General features: G+C 31.6%; 1 protein-coding gene across 1 annotated transcript in view; it reads left to right on the top strand.

Annotated features, from left to right (window-relative positions):
• Window positions 1-15,283, top strand: part of LOC143076175 (polycystin-1-like protein 2) — a 49,453-nt gene that overhangs the window by 29,953 nt on the left and 4,217 nt on the right. Inside the window, exons 8-17 of the mRNA XM_076251868.1 lie at window positions 2,941-3,111; window positions 4,077-4,237; window positions 4,734-5,370; window positions 5,996-6,104; window positions 7,038-7,273; window positions 7,966-8,137; window positions 8,465-8,560; window positions 9,649-10,221; window positions 13,540-14,106; window positions 14,967-15,010. Of these exons, the coding sequence (XP_076107983.1) occupies window positions 2,941-3,111; window positions 4,077-4,237; window positions 4,734-5,370; window positions 5,996-6,104; window positions 7,038-7,273; window positions 7,966-8,137; window positions 8,465-8,560; window positions 9,649-10,221; window positions 13,540-14,106; window positions 14,967-15,010 (2,766 nt within the window). The remainder of the gene's footprint in view (window positions 1-2,940; window positions 3,112-4,076; window positions 4,238-4,733; window positions 5,371-5,995; window positions 6,105-7,037; window positions 7,274-7,965; window positions 8,138-8,464; window positions 8,561-9,648; window positions 10,222-13,539; window positions 14,107-14,966; window positions 15,011-15,283) is intronic.

Below are 15,283 nucleotides of genomic sequence, written 5' to 3'. Positions count from 1 at the left end.
ATAACATTCTGGCGTATCATAAACAATCAACTTGTAACGTCTCATTTCATTGGCCGAAAGATTCAAATACAAAAACAATGTAGTCAGGGTGCACGTGAATTGACACAGGTGACCGACAATAGAATGCACTATGTTACTACGAACGTAAAAACAAGCCCTTGAAGGATTTGTTTAATTTCAAACCTTTGGTCAAAAGAATTAAATAAATCTTTTGCTAACTTCAAATAGTGGGGTCGAAATATTATACTGATATTTTGTATTAATTAATATTCTAAGTTCTTTATGCATACAGCAACTCAATTATCGTGTACCGCATAATGAGAAATATAAGGATAAAATAAAATGCATGCGCCACTTTTATACAAATGAACATATGAACCACTTTTAATTTCTTTCATACTGACGATAGGTTATAATCCTAACAATGTCGTAGTCACTTATAATAAGTATCTCATAATACTGATCCATTATAATAATTAATGAAGGGTTGCACTGACATTCCTGTTTTATTATTTTCATGCTATAAAACATACACACAGTAGCTAAGCGTACCATAAACAGAGGAAATTGTCCCCAAAATAGAAACAAAACAAGAATGTGTCCATAGTACACGGATGCCCCACTCGCACTATCATTTTCTATGTTCAGTGGACCGTGAAATTGGGGTCAAGTTTACAATTTGGAATTATAATTACAAAGATCATATCATAGGGAACATGTGTACTAAGTTTCAAGTTGATGAAACTTTAACTTTATCAAAAACTACCTTGACCAAAAACTTCAACCTGAACTTTGCACTATCATGTTCTATGTTCAGTGGACCACGAAATTGGGGTCAAAACTATAATTTGGCATTAAAATTAAAAAGATCATATCATGGGGAACATGTGTACTAAGTTTCAAGTTGATTGGACTTCAACTTCTTCAAAAACTACCTTGACCAAAAACTTTAACCTGAAGCGAACGGACGCACAGACGGACGCACAGACGGACGAATGAACGAACGAACGGAGGCACAGACCAGAAAACATACTACTATCGTAGGTGGGGCATGATAACTTTAATCGTATCATTTGTGCACCTGAATGAATTCAGTGAAGGCATGTTGTTGTAATAAATTGAAAAGTTACATCGGCGAAGATTATTCAGTTCTTTTGCATGTTTTGCATGTGTTGAACAAAATAATAGATTAATACTTGTGAGAAATGTCGTAGTTTACAAGGAACAATTCTCGTTTGAATTATTTACATTGTCATTTCGGGGCCTTTTATGGCTGACTTTGCGGTATGGGCTTTGCTCATTATTGAAAGCCGTACGGTGATCTATTATAGTTGTTAATTTTTGTGTTATTTTGTTCTCTTGTGGAGAGTTGTCTCATTGGCAATCATACCACATCTTCTTTTATATATGTATTTATAGTATACAAGGTATTATCCCGCTGTTAAGATTTGTCCACTTTTTAAGAACACATCCGTAAAAAAACGGACGCCCACCGGACAGAAGGGGTCAGAAGGGCAATCATACCACATCTTCTTTTTTAAATATAAATGTACTGTTTTCGATTTTAAATGGATGAACATTTACTGTTTAATTTTATGCTGTAAGAATAGAGTTGCATAACATTGTTGAACTTTTCGCTAAAGTACATGTAGTATGTATTCGTATTTAAAATGAAATACAAAACGAAACATGTATGATCAACTGATAAACAAAATATCCAGAAATTAAGGATTACTAAATGCATGTACAAGAAGAAACTCACCTTTTTATCAAAACATTTTATGAATAAAGACTTTTTTTTAAACTGATTGTTTCTATTTGCATGTACATATTTACAATTATTTATACAATTTACGTTCGTTTTTCAACCGAGAATAGCAAAACCTCATGAAGTATATCGTTGGAGTTTATAAACTACATTTGATACCCCTGTGCCATGGTTTGCCATCTGTGGTTTTTTTTAACAAAGCATGGTTGGTTACATATTATGAATTTACTTACAATTTCGGAATTTTTTTCTCAAGTAAACGGAATCCGGAAAAAAATCACTTTCCTGCGTCGAATACCTAAAACGAAAAGTGTTTGTAGAAAAGTACAGTTTCATTTTTCAAGTACAACGCTAATTCATCGAGTCCATTGAGTGAAAGAAAAGGAAGAATGAGCAACTTGTGTGGGGGGGGGAGGGGAGTCAATGAAAAAAATGTGTGCATTGAGTTTTTTTTAGTTTTTCATTGAACTTTTGATGTCGTCCCTTGATCCAGAGGACAAATTTGAATTAAATATTTCGATGTGAAAACTGTTAAGATTTAAAAGTTTTAAAATTTTACTATCAATTGCAGAAAATTATAAAACCAATGAATTTCACATGCACATTTATAAAAGCTAAAATTGTGATTGCTTAATCAAGAACACAATCATGTACGCAAATACGACGATGGAAGCTTTAAACGACCTTGACCAGCTACGTGAATACTGAGCAGTCCATTCAACGTTATAGTATGTGTGTTTTATTTTCCCAGGTGTAAGGTCGAAGGTTTGAATTGACCAATGAAAAACAATCGTTCTTCATAAGGAGTTAATATAATAAAGTTTGTTTGACTGATTACGTCGCAATAACTTTCGCTAAGCTTTACCGCATATGAGTATAGTTTATACTTATACTTTTAATAAGAAGAACAAATGTTATAATATACTTTGATTTTCATACATTATTTGTCTTTGCAACATGCATGAGGAGGTTGTCAACTTATTCTAGGTCGATAAAGTTGCCATGGTTTTTAGTTGAAACTTTACTTTAAAAAATGATTGTGTCAATATTTGATTCTTAATTTGCAGTTTTAATTTGAATATTTGTTGATGTTGATTGCATTCAAATATTAGTTTGCTGCATAATTCGTTTTAATTGAGATAAATTGTTTATTGTTTCGTTTATATTTTCAGTGGCAATACAAACCGTTAGCTGACAATATAGACAGTGCTACCTTTTCCTATTACATCTCCGTCCATACAGGATTTTGGTCTAATTTTCGATTATCCTCTACTCCGTATATAATATTAAAGGGATGGTATGGAGAAACAATGTGTCGCCCTCTGGTTGACAAAGCTGGACTTGTGAGTTCAATTACAACTTAGAAAAATTACCTAATGATCACTAATGAACAGTCGATTGATCTGTATTCGATAAAAACAATTGCACATGAGATAACAAAGAAAGAGTAAAGAATTAAACAAAATAAAACAAAAAACAAACAACTCATTTACCTTTAAAGGTATATTTGTCTTAGCTTGATCACCAAAATGTGTACAATGCAACATTAGCATCAGCTTTGACATATATTATTGTAAGTTCTTTTGATATAAATTAAATTTATGAATGTTTTAACTGTCTGTTATTGTACTGACTTTGCCTGAACTCATAATTAAACAGGATAGTCTTCCTAATACCGCATTTACATGAATGTATAAAAAGAAGCACAAATGAAACAAGGATTATTAAGCTTGAACTTGAGCAAAATATTTAAAATAAAGGAATGGATAAAAATAAAATTATATAAACAGTAGATCGATTTTGTTTGTCAAAAATACTGGTTTTTATGATATTCCTAATTGTTCGAATATTCAAATGTCTGAAATCGCATTAAGGATACCAAGCTTATAATTTTGAAAAATAGACGTGCATTTAATATACAAAAGAATAAAAACAGTTTAAAAGCTTAATCAAAAACAAAATTGACGTATATAGATAATTGAAAATTCAAAACTGTTGCGCCATATATAGCAAAAATAGTATATACTTTTGTGTAGAAACCCCTTAGGTTTTAGAACATTACAACATTAAATAAACAGTATTTATACAGACAATAAACATATCAATGATAATCTATGTCAGCACAAACGTGCTTACTACGTAGCTTATGATTATGCTAGCATTAGCGGCAAAACGTTCTCCAGCAATGAATACTCATTCTCGATAACTAATGCAATACCCAGTATTATGTAGTATCTTAAGTGCATGATTAAAGCACATTAACAATAACATATTAAATTGCTAATTTCATTTCATTAATCAATTCTAGTTCAGAAATTTGATGCGCTGGAGATGTTCTAATTTCCTGTTAAAAACGGATGTAAACTTGGGACCGTTGACAGAGGTAAAAATATGGCATGATAATGCTGGTGTCAACAAAAGTTTGTTTTTGGATAAGGTGTTAATAAGCACTGGAAAGCTAGGAGAAACGTACGTTTTTCTATTTTATGTATATATGAATCTTAAATCAATGCTGAAATACTTACAACAAAATAAACACAACAAACATTGAAATCAAACCCCTTCTTGATATTTGTAACACTGCTCGTCTTGTGTTGATGACAGTATTATTACCCATATATTTCATTGGAATCGTTGACATAATTACCTAATTTCCTTAATTTGTTAGGCAACATGTCAATCGTGACTTACTTGGTTTATATTACTTAAAACTATTAAAGCTGTTGTTTTACATTTTAAATCTATATATGAAAAAGGGATGTTTCCTTGAATAAGTGCTACATTTATTAAGACATTTGAATCGACAAGTTTAAATTAATTTTCCTTCGTACTTTGCTTTTGAAATTCAAAAAACAAAACCATATAAAAAAAAGACAGCAGTGTTTTTCCCATCAAATTTGGTGTATTTTCTTTTAAGTTTTTTTAATCAACATAATTCATTAGTCTTCTACTTTATTTTAACAAGGTATGTATTCTTCTGCAATGACTGGTTATCTGATAGTAAAGGTGACACTAAGACTTACAGACAACTCTATTGTGCTCAAACCGAATTTAAAGATGGAAATACGCTGTTTACGTCTATAACTCGTTTCCGATTATTTGATGAGCACTTATTGCTTTCACTATTTGGAAGACCAAGTTTTAGTAGATTTTCTCGGGTTCAACGATTGTATTGCATTGCATCAATGATGTCGTTATCCTTTCTCGCAAGCGCCATGTTTTTCAAAGCAGATGATACTGTACACATTCACGGAGTATCTATAGGACCAATGAAAGTTACTTACAAACAAGTGTATGTTGGCTTGATGACGTCAGTGATGACGTTCCCGGTTGGATTCCTAATGGGATATATTTTTAGAAACAGACGATATAAACAAAATCCAAAAGATTTATTGACTGGTGGAATTATCACAAAAGACAACGCCAAACTGCCATGGTTTTTTGTCTTTATTGGATATGGAATTGCCGGCAGCACTTTGGCTTCTGGATCCTTTTTTACTACACTTTATAGTATACAGTGGGGTTCTGAGACATCGACTGATTGGATACTGTCTATTCTCTTTGGAACAACGAATGGAATTATGTTCTTCGATCCATTCAAGGTATTTTACTTAGCTCTAAATATAGTCGAATTGCAGATTATTTTGAACATACAAATGTATGGGTTGTCAAGTTCATCGTTTGATTTGGTGTACATCAAGTGTTACTATGATACATGTACACACTTGTTAAGTTTTGTTTTTAACTTTTTAAAATGATTTCTGAAAAAGGTTAGAATTAAACTTTGAGAATCCTTTAGCTAAAACCGTTGCAATAATTAACGAATGAATGTCTTTTGAAATCAATAACAATCCATTTCAGAAGCATTTCTTCATTACACCTCAAAGAATTATATTGTTATAGCAATATTAACATTACACTGTCACGGATAACTCAAATCAAAATAAGTTCATTGTAGATGGTGTATATTATTTAGTGGAAAACATGATATCAATCTTTAAAAAAAATTGTTATTGTTAAATAAATATTCTGCTTTATTATAGACCACATGTAAACATATTTTTTGAAAATCTGGATCCTGTATTCTGAATCTGATCTTATCTGTCTTTGCCTTTATCTCTTAATGCTGTATCTTTATAAAACATAAGCTGATTAGTTTGGTTCCCAAAAAATTTTATTGATTTATTTCCCTTTGTATTTATTTATTATTCATTTATTTAATTACAGGTTCTTTTTTTGTCACTGATTGTAGCCCTAGTTTTTAAGGGATTTGCAAGAAAAGAAATCGAAATCATGGCTCCTTTCTATGTCGACGACTCCCAGTTGGGCATTGGGTGTAAGTCGGCTTTTATCACATTACACTAAAAATAAAGTTATTAAGCAATATAGTATTAAACTATTATAACGAATAAACTCATCATAGATACCAGGATTACATTTTGTATTTACGCCAGACGCTCGTTTCGTTTACAAAAGACTAATCAGTGATGCTCGTATCCAAAAAAATTAAAAAGGCCAAAAAAAGTACGAGATTGAAGAGCATTGAGGATCAAAAGTCATAAAAGTTTTTCCAAATACAGCTAAGGTAATTTATTCCTGAGGTAGAACAGCCTTAGTTTTTCAAAGATTCAAAAGTTTTGTTAACAGTTAATTTAAAAATATGACCATATCAGTGACCGAACGATAATATCTAGACACGAATATTTTCAATTACTAGTAATTTGAACTACGAAACTTTTGTTTGTTTTGCATCGATGTAATGGTAACATTAATTCATTAAATTAAACTGCATGAACATATATCTTGAATGGAAGTTTGTGGTTCCATCTACAATATTAGCGTTGAAACTCGTGATTCATTTATTATCAATCGTTCTCCTTAAAAGAAATATTGAACTCAATGATCGTTTTATGCAGTGTTCGGAATGAGAAAATCTCTCTAAAATTAATTAATTTAGATTTCAACACACTTCTTTATTCCAAAACTTGTTGGATTTGAATCTAAATATTAAATCACCTGATAATCAAAGATATTCACTTAATGATAACTTTTTCCTTAACATTTGTAACGCTAGGAAAAAACTGTAAGGAAAAAACTGTAATTCTCATTTCCGGCTTATTTCATTGTAAGAATTGCATCAAGTGCATTGAAAAACTATGTCATTTTTGACTGAATCTAAATTCGATTGTTGTGTACCTGACAAGTGAAACCTAATTGTCAATGAACTTGTCTCTAAATTTAACTCTAAATTATACACTTTTTATTGCAGTATCATCAAATGTACCTTTCTATAATAAATGGCCTGGTGACAATAAAGAAACGGGTGCAGTTGCAGAAATGAAGAGACGTCTTGGATTAGATCAAAAACTCTCAAAGCTATTCCAGGGAATTTTGTTAGAGTTGTTATTTGTAGCTTTACTTTCCATAATTTGTTCTCATTTTGTGATAACAAATGCATATCTACAAAATGATCAGTTGATAAAGCAGTTACAACCATTAAAAAAGGTACTTTTCCTTTGTGTATAGATATAGGAAGATGTGGTATGAGTACCAATGAGACAACTCTACATCCAAGTCACAATTTAAAAAAATACCATTATAGGTCAAAGAACTGTCTTCAACACGGAGCCTTGGCTCACACCGGACAATAGGCTATAAAGGGCCCAAAAAATACTAGTTTTAAATCATCCAAACTCAAAAACCAACGGTCTAATAAATATAAAAACTAGAAACGAGACACACTTATGAACCACATAAACAAACGACAACTACAGAGCAACAGGTACCTGACTGATGAAGGACAGGTTCAAACAATTGCAGCGGGTTCAAATTTCACCCTGATCCGATACAATACTGTAACATCACAACTTTAATACTCGGTTCGGTTATTGCGAGAATTTGTTGATTGTATTCTGTGATAATGTAGAACTGTACACACAGATGTTTTAAGAATGATTCCATGTACAAATTAAGTATTCTTATATTCTTAAATTTATTTCTAGTTACATTTTTTCTCAGTGCGAAACGAATCATTAACATTTGACCAATTACAGTTATTGCAAAAATTTGTTGATTGCATACATGTAATATGGTTGAACTGTAAACAAAGATGTTTTACTAAATCATTCCATGTAAAAGTTAAATATTCTTCTTTTCTGAAATAAATTTTTTTAATTATATTTTTTTCTGTTCATAAGATTAACGTAACCAATGACATTTGGAACTGGATGTTTTACAAATACTTACCAAATATATATCCTAGAAAACGTTACAATGACGGTTTTATGTCTCCAGAAGAGCGAAAATTTACGAGTGATGAAATTAGCTTCAGAATGGGTCCAATCAGACTGAGACAAATAAGGACTAATGGTAGGATTCAATTTACTACTATAGATTCTACATGGACATGTGCTTCACAAACAAATTTCATTTTATTTCACTTAACATTTTAGTTACAGCTTCAATTTCTAATAAGGGTATTTTAATCTGCAAACCTGACAGCACTAAAATGTCTCGTTCAAGTATCAAACATATATTGATATTATTTTTTTTACTTTTAAGTTTTTATTTAACAAGTTTTATTCAGATTTTTTTGGTCAAATATAAACACCTGAATGTTTATAGTTTTCTTTTCGAATTTTCCATAGAATGTAAAAATTATGTGTTATCAACTTAAACAAATTGTGTGAATTTCAGGTATTTGCGATATACCTGAAATAATGGAGAACTCAGTACATCAGTGCTCCCCGGACCTTTCATTTGATACTGAAGAAAAAGGAAACTTTTGTCCAGGTAAAGTTCTTATTTTTGTCTAGGTTATAACTAAATAAGCTGCTTTGAATATTCATTCAAATTGTTACAAGGTACAGTGTATCTTTTAGGGTAAGGTCTTAATGTTTATCAATAGATGATAGATCTGTAAGAAATTGTCCTGTTGTTATTGTCTATTTCAACTGTCAAAACTTTTTGTGTATTTGGTAAGATACATTGCAAGCAATTATTCATAAAAAATGAAAGATAGACTCGTCATTATTGACATTGTCCATCCGTATCATGTCAACATACTCGTGTTTGATCATATTATCTTACTTTAAACTTTAAACTGTTGTTTTAAATTATTTAAAAAGTTCCCAGTTATAGGACTTAAAATGTAAAGCATCTTTCCAGACTCAATTTTTTGTGCATGGTTATTGTGCTGACCGATGATTTATTTCTAACCACAATATCTCATTGGTCATGTTGTATTCTTGCAACAATTTCAACATACATGTAGTCGGGCGTTTCTTGCGTTCTTTAGGCAGTTATCTAACTATTGTTGGTCTTCTAGAGATAACTAGTAGCAGTCCTATCATACTTTTGCAATCCATTTAATATGTGTTTCATTATTGATATCTTATCACAACAAAATAATATTTTAGTATAGATTCAAAAAGATTCAGATATTACTTAAACTCCTTATCAGTTATATATAGTGCAATATTCATCTATAACTAAGTCATTCCGCGACTCATGAAAACACGTTTCTTGTTATATAGCAATTGCAATCACTATAACAACAAACAAATATGTAACAAAGAAGCAAAAAATGCAAATAGGCAAATCACATCAGCAAAAATGAAATACAAGAATACAGACCGTACTATGATTTTACTTTTTTGGTATTATGGGTCCCTGTTATTACTTTAATTAAATGCTTTATCTAGTACTCAATAGACATATTTTAATAACTCCTTCAATGATATGACAAATAGATTTAGTTTTCAAGTGTACTATCAAAATAAATGCATTCATTTGTTACATCCAAACTATTTGAAATTAATCTACACGTGATCGTTTGAATCTGCCTTCTAAGATATCATTTTACAGTATTTACATTACAGATTGGACTACCTACAATGACAATTGTTTTGGATCCGGATTTACATATATGTCTAGCGAGGAAACTGGGACATTTACCAAGTTCGGAGAGTATGACAAATATGGCGGCGGGGGATATGTCCTTGATTTGAATCCATTTAAACGTGATGTTAAATATGAAATACTCAAACTAAATCGGACCAACTGGATAGATAAGCAGACCAGATTCATCAGCATTGAAAATGTTATTCTTAATGTTAACACCAAACTTTTTAGTCTGGTTACATTGATGGTGGAGATACCTACGACAGGCGGATATTATCTGAGGTCAGATGTACTCACATCAAATTTGTACCCCTACATCAATGCATGGGACTATGTTGTATTAGCCGGACAAATATTTTTTGTACTACTTACATTCATTCGGACTGTATATTTTACATACGAAGCATGGAAGTTAAAATCAAAATGCTTTCGATCAATCACATGTTGGGGAACTATGTTAAGTATATTGCTTTCGTTTACGGCAGTGGCATGTTATATAGCCAGGATTGACCGAACCATTGTTATTGTTGAAGATATATTCAACTCCGCTGGTAAGTTTAAAAATATAAAATGGTATTTCTATATAGAAAAAGGATAAGATAAAAACAAATATATACTACACGTGCCATCATATTTTAAAAATATATTTCTAACTTTTTTGGACTTTTAGAATCATATGTTCTCATAATTAAAAAAATACGGTTTTTGTTCCCACTTGACCATTTTTTGTCGAGCCTGCAACTTTTGTTGCAGAAAGCTCGACATAGGGATAGTGATCCGGCGGCGGCGGCGGCGTTAGCTTACTTCTTAAAAGCTTGATATTTTAGAAGGTAGAAGACCTGGATGTTTCATACTTTGTATATAGATGCCTCATGTTACGGAGTTTCCGTCAGTCACATGTCCTATGACCTCATTTTCATGGTTCAGTGACCACTTGAAAAAAAGTTAAATTCTCTCTTATTATAAGTAATAGGATAACTATATTAATATGTGCGTACCTTGCAAGGTCCTCGTGTCTGTCAGACAGTTTTCACTTGACCTCGACCTCATTTCATGGATCAGTGAACAAGGTTAAGTTTTGGTGGTCAAGTCCATATCTAAGATACTATAAGCAATAGGGCTAATATATTCGGTGTATGGAAGGACTGTAAGGTGTACATGTCCAACTGGCAGGTGTCATCTGACCTTGACCTCATTTTCATGGTTCAGTGGTTATAGTTAAATTGTTGTGTTTTGGTCTGTTTTTCTCATACAATATGCAATTGGTCTACTATATTTGTTGTATGGAATGATTTTAAGGTGTACATGTCTAGCGGGCAGATGTCATGTGACATGACCACATTTTCATGGTTCAGTGGTCAAAGTTAAGTTTTTTAGTTTTGGTCTTTTTATCTAATACTATATGCCATAGTTCAACTATATTTGGTGTATGGAAATATTTTATGATCTTTATGTCAGTCGTGCAGGTTTTATTTGACCGTGACCTCATTTTCACAGTTCATTGCACAGTGTTAAGTTTTTGTGTTTTGGTCTATTTTTCTTAAACTATAAGTAATAGGTCAACTATATATGTTGTATAGAAGCATTGTTAGCTGTACATGTCTGCCTGGCGTGGTTCATTTGACCTTGACCTCATTTTCAAGGTTCATTGGTCTTTGTTTGGTTATCTTGGTTAATGTTAAGTTTAGGTGACAGTTGTAATTAAGCTTAGCTTTATACTAAGGACTATCAACATAATATCAATGATTAGTATAGAATGCGAGACATTTCAGCGTGTGCACTCTTGTTTGTTGTTATCATAGAGGCACAATAACGAAATGACGTAAAATTTTTAAAATGATTTTCTTTTCCCTGGCAATATTTATTATTTGCGACGCCTGTGATCTTAGCCAAAATATGCCTAAGATTCGAAAAATCTCACTTGAATGACAAAGAGTCATATTGTCATCAAGGCTTGTCAATTATGTACATTTCTTCCCCATGCTTAATAGCGTATTATGCAATCTTTTATTTTAGATGGATTTTAAAATGTACCATCGCTTTCAAAACCCTTTTGATTTTCGTTTATATAATAAGAAATTAAGAGTGTAGATTTCACTAATTTATTTGAATGTGTACTAAATCAAGAACTCGAATAGTTGGTGTTTTGATTTATTCTATCAGAGGCGATAAAAATTTTATGAGCAAACTAAAAAAATAATCCTACAAATACATAGCGAATTATGGACTGAAATAATAACCAATAATATTACTAATATGTGCATGTGGCTATATGTTTTACCCTAATCTCATTGCTGAAGGAGCATCAGCTCAGAATTAGACATAAAAATATATTTAGAATATTTATGAAAGTGAAAGGCATTAATGATAAATTCTGTTCTGTTGAATCTCGTTAAAATAAGCGAACAAAAAACATCGCTGATGTATTATTGGCTTGCAAGTCGACTTATTTTGGATCCGTTTTCATGCAACCTTTTAATGTGACCTTTAAGTTGGGGGTGCATCATGTGGTTAATTCATTAAAAAACAACCATTTCGATGACTGATCTGGTCTATACAATCATAATTGTCCTGGTAATACGATAACATACGTGTGTAACATGTATAATAAGAAATCAAACAGACTTAGGCAAAATTTCATTTTACGTTCGTTTGTACTTGTCTATTTTTTTCATATTTATATGTATGATTATGTCAAGTTAAATGACTGTCTTCAGTCTTCGGGGGATATCTCGATGGCTAACTCGATTGCGTCTTGTGTAAAATACGCCGACAATTCTTATAAATTAGTACGAGAATATCAGACAAATAACAAGCAAGTGTTTGCTCATTTTTAATAGTGTTTGCTTTAAACGACATTCGCCAAATGCAAGGACCACAATTATGTTCTTTTAGTGTGTGTATCTGAACATTAAATATCTATATAATAACAATTTCATTTTTGTAAACGGGTTTTTTTTTAATAAAATGCACCTTACTACAAGATGAAAAGCTGACAATTTTACTTAAAAAGATGTACGCTGTCAACCTTTTGAAGCCTTTTATAAAAGAAACAGCAGACAATACAAGTGTTTTGTTAATAAAGATTTTTCATGTTTTAATTATAAAGTTTTATTTCACGGCCTTCGTGGCAACACTCCTTTGATAGGTGCTACTACTAATATTCATTTCAACAATTTAAATTTCATTTCTGTTCAACAAAACATGGCGAATATACCGGGGGTTATCACATAATTTCATTCGAAAACACCTTTATGGCATAAAGTAGATCAAACAAACAATATTATACAAAATACCTATTAGACAGCAGGGCCTTACAAAACACGGGAATGAATTTGGTGCGGAAATCATTTCCTTCTTCACAAGAGACACTCGTCAGGACGATTTTTACATTTGCATTCATTTATGTTTATGTCTTAAATAAATGAAGTTTTATACATCCGTGTGCATATGGGACACAAAAATATTTAAAGAATTACTTCAATTTTACCATTTAAGGTGTAGGTGTCGTTGGCATGTTGCTATAAAAAAAAAGGTACAGTACTTCTCTATCGGAAAATTAAAACCATATCTTTTGACGTAAAGATTAGTTCTCAAATGATTGTCACTGTGAATTTCTACTTAAACGTCAACATATGAAGCAGCTCTGATTCTAGTTTTTGTGTTTTTCAATTCAAGACCAAAGGGATATATGCAAATAACACAAACATCAAACTAGTTCGTTACTATATGGGGACACTATCTAAATAACAGAACCCTTAGTTAATAAATAATGTTTTTTATTTGTCTTAAGAAGTTCGTGTAGAAATGTCGTGTTTTCGTCGAAAAACTAATTAATTTTTCTAAACAGTTTCTAAATTACGTTGCAGGTACCTTTGTGTCTTTTGAACTAGTCCAGTTAATGGATGACATCAACAAAGCATGTATTGGAGTTGTTCTGTTTATAGCCATCCTAAATCTTCTGTCATCTCTTAGCTTTAACTATTATCTGTACATGATGAAGACATCTATTGGACTAGCTAAGGTTGATATTTTGTCGTTTGCGTTGCTGGCGGCCATTATACTGGCAGCATTCTCTTCTTTTACATACATCGTCATGGGAGGTACATCCTATCAGTTTCGAGACTTCTTTAATACATTTGGAACTTTATTCAGAATGATGCTAGCAATGGTAACTTTCCGTGATGCCGAAATGACAGCCAACGCACAGTCAAATGTGATCTTTTCTTTCTTCATATTTATTATGACATTATTAATGGTTAACGTCTTTATCTGCATATTGAATGATGCTTTTGCTACAGTGAAATCAAGTTGGAATACGAATAAGGATATTGAACCTTTCGATGAAGAACTAAATGAACACTTTTGGTGGAAAGTTGGACAAGCATTCACAGTTTGCGCTAGCAGCTCTGATGCGGCTTCCAAATATAAGCCAGGTATTAAAGATCTTAAACTCCTAGATCACAAGTATACTTAATTTAGCTTTTGGATTAATCTGTTTAACATTGTATTTCCATTGCCTTGAGAAGATGTCTATATTTGGTCGCCCCAGAATATTCGGGATGTCTGTTGGGTTCTTGAATGTAAAAAATATGCAATCGCACAATCTTTCGTTTTGAAATTTAGCAAATAGAATATTCAGGCAAATGAGATTTATCTTATACGCTTGAGTAATGTTACAGTTATTATCTGTTCGCCATCATTGTTTATAACAATCTTCTTTCAAATACCTGGATTTTAAATGTTTATCGAAATAAGATTTGACAACATTTCGTTCAGACAGAATGTATATATTTATTGCAAAAATAGTGGGAACAAAGTTCATTAATTTATTTCATCCAGTACTTAACCCCCCAAGCAAAAGAAATAATGCATTTCTTTTTTCGTTTTTGATTTCTAAAAAAAACAAAATGAAAAACAAAAGTGTTTTCGTTTTTCGTTTAAATTAATTGTATGATATTTTCCTTTTGAATACTGACATACTTAAATTTTAAGTTGAATTACTTGTGATAAATCTAATAAAAACCTGCGGTCTTATCCTCCTTAAATTTTTTTCTAATCTGATTTTTAGGTTTTTTGTTTTGCACTCGTTTGGCTTTATGTTTCCTCTGGTTCTTGATTAAGTTGTGTTTCAACATTTATTCGCCTATTGTTTTATCTAAATTGAATAGGTTGAGGGTTTGGGGAGGTTGGCGTTTCAAACCGTTTGCTTTTTGGTCAAGGTAGGTTTGTTTTATCGGACTAATTGCTTATAACAAGAGTTATTTCATTATTATTATATATTTTGTCTTAACAGAGCCTAGCGGAGTCGATCAAGATTTCAAACAGTTAGATGAAATGGTAAGTAAAGCTTAAATTAAACAACAGCAATAATTATTCAACTTCTCACATATCTTGCAGTTGATATCGTATATCAGATCCTATGTTCCCAATCACTTCTTTATAAATTATACCTATTAGAATCACTATTTAGAATCAAGTTCTAAATAGGTTAAATGTTATTCTCTCTTCAACAGTTTGATAGACACAATTATGACTGACGGAATATTTAACTACAATGGGTATGTTCCATTTGTCTGTCTGCCTTCCTTTTTGTTTTATTTACGTATACGA

The sequence above is a fragment of the Mytilus galloprovincialis genome, chromosome 5 (assembly GCF_965363235.1).
Source record: "Mytilus galloprovincialis chromosome 5, xbMytGall1.hap1.1, whole genome shotgun sequence".
In the NCBI taxonomy this organism is placed as follows: domain Eukaryota; kingdom Metazoa; phylum Mollusca; class Bivalvia; order Mytilida; family Mytilidae; genus Mytilus; species Mytilus galloprovincialis.
This window is presented reverse-complemented; position numbering and strand designations above follow the sequence as displayed.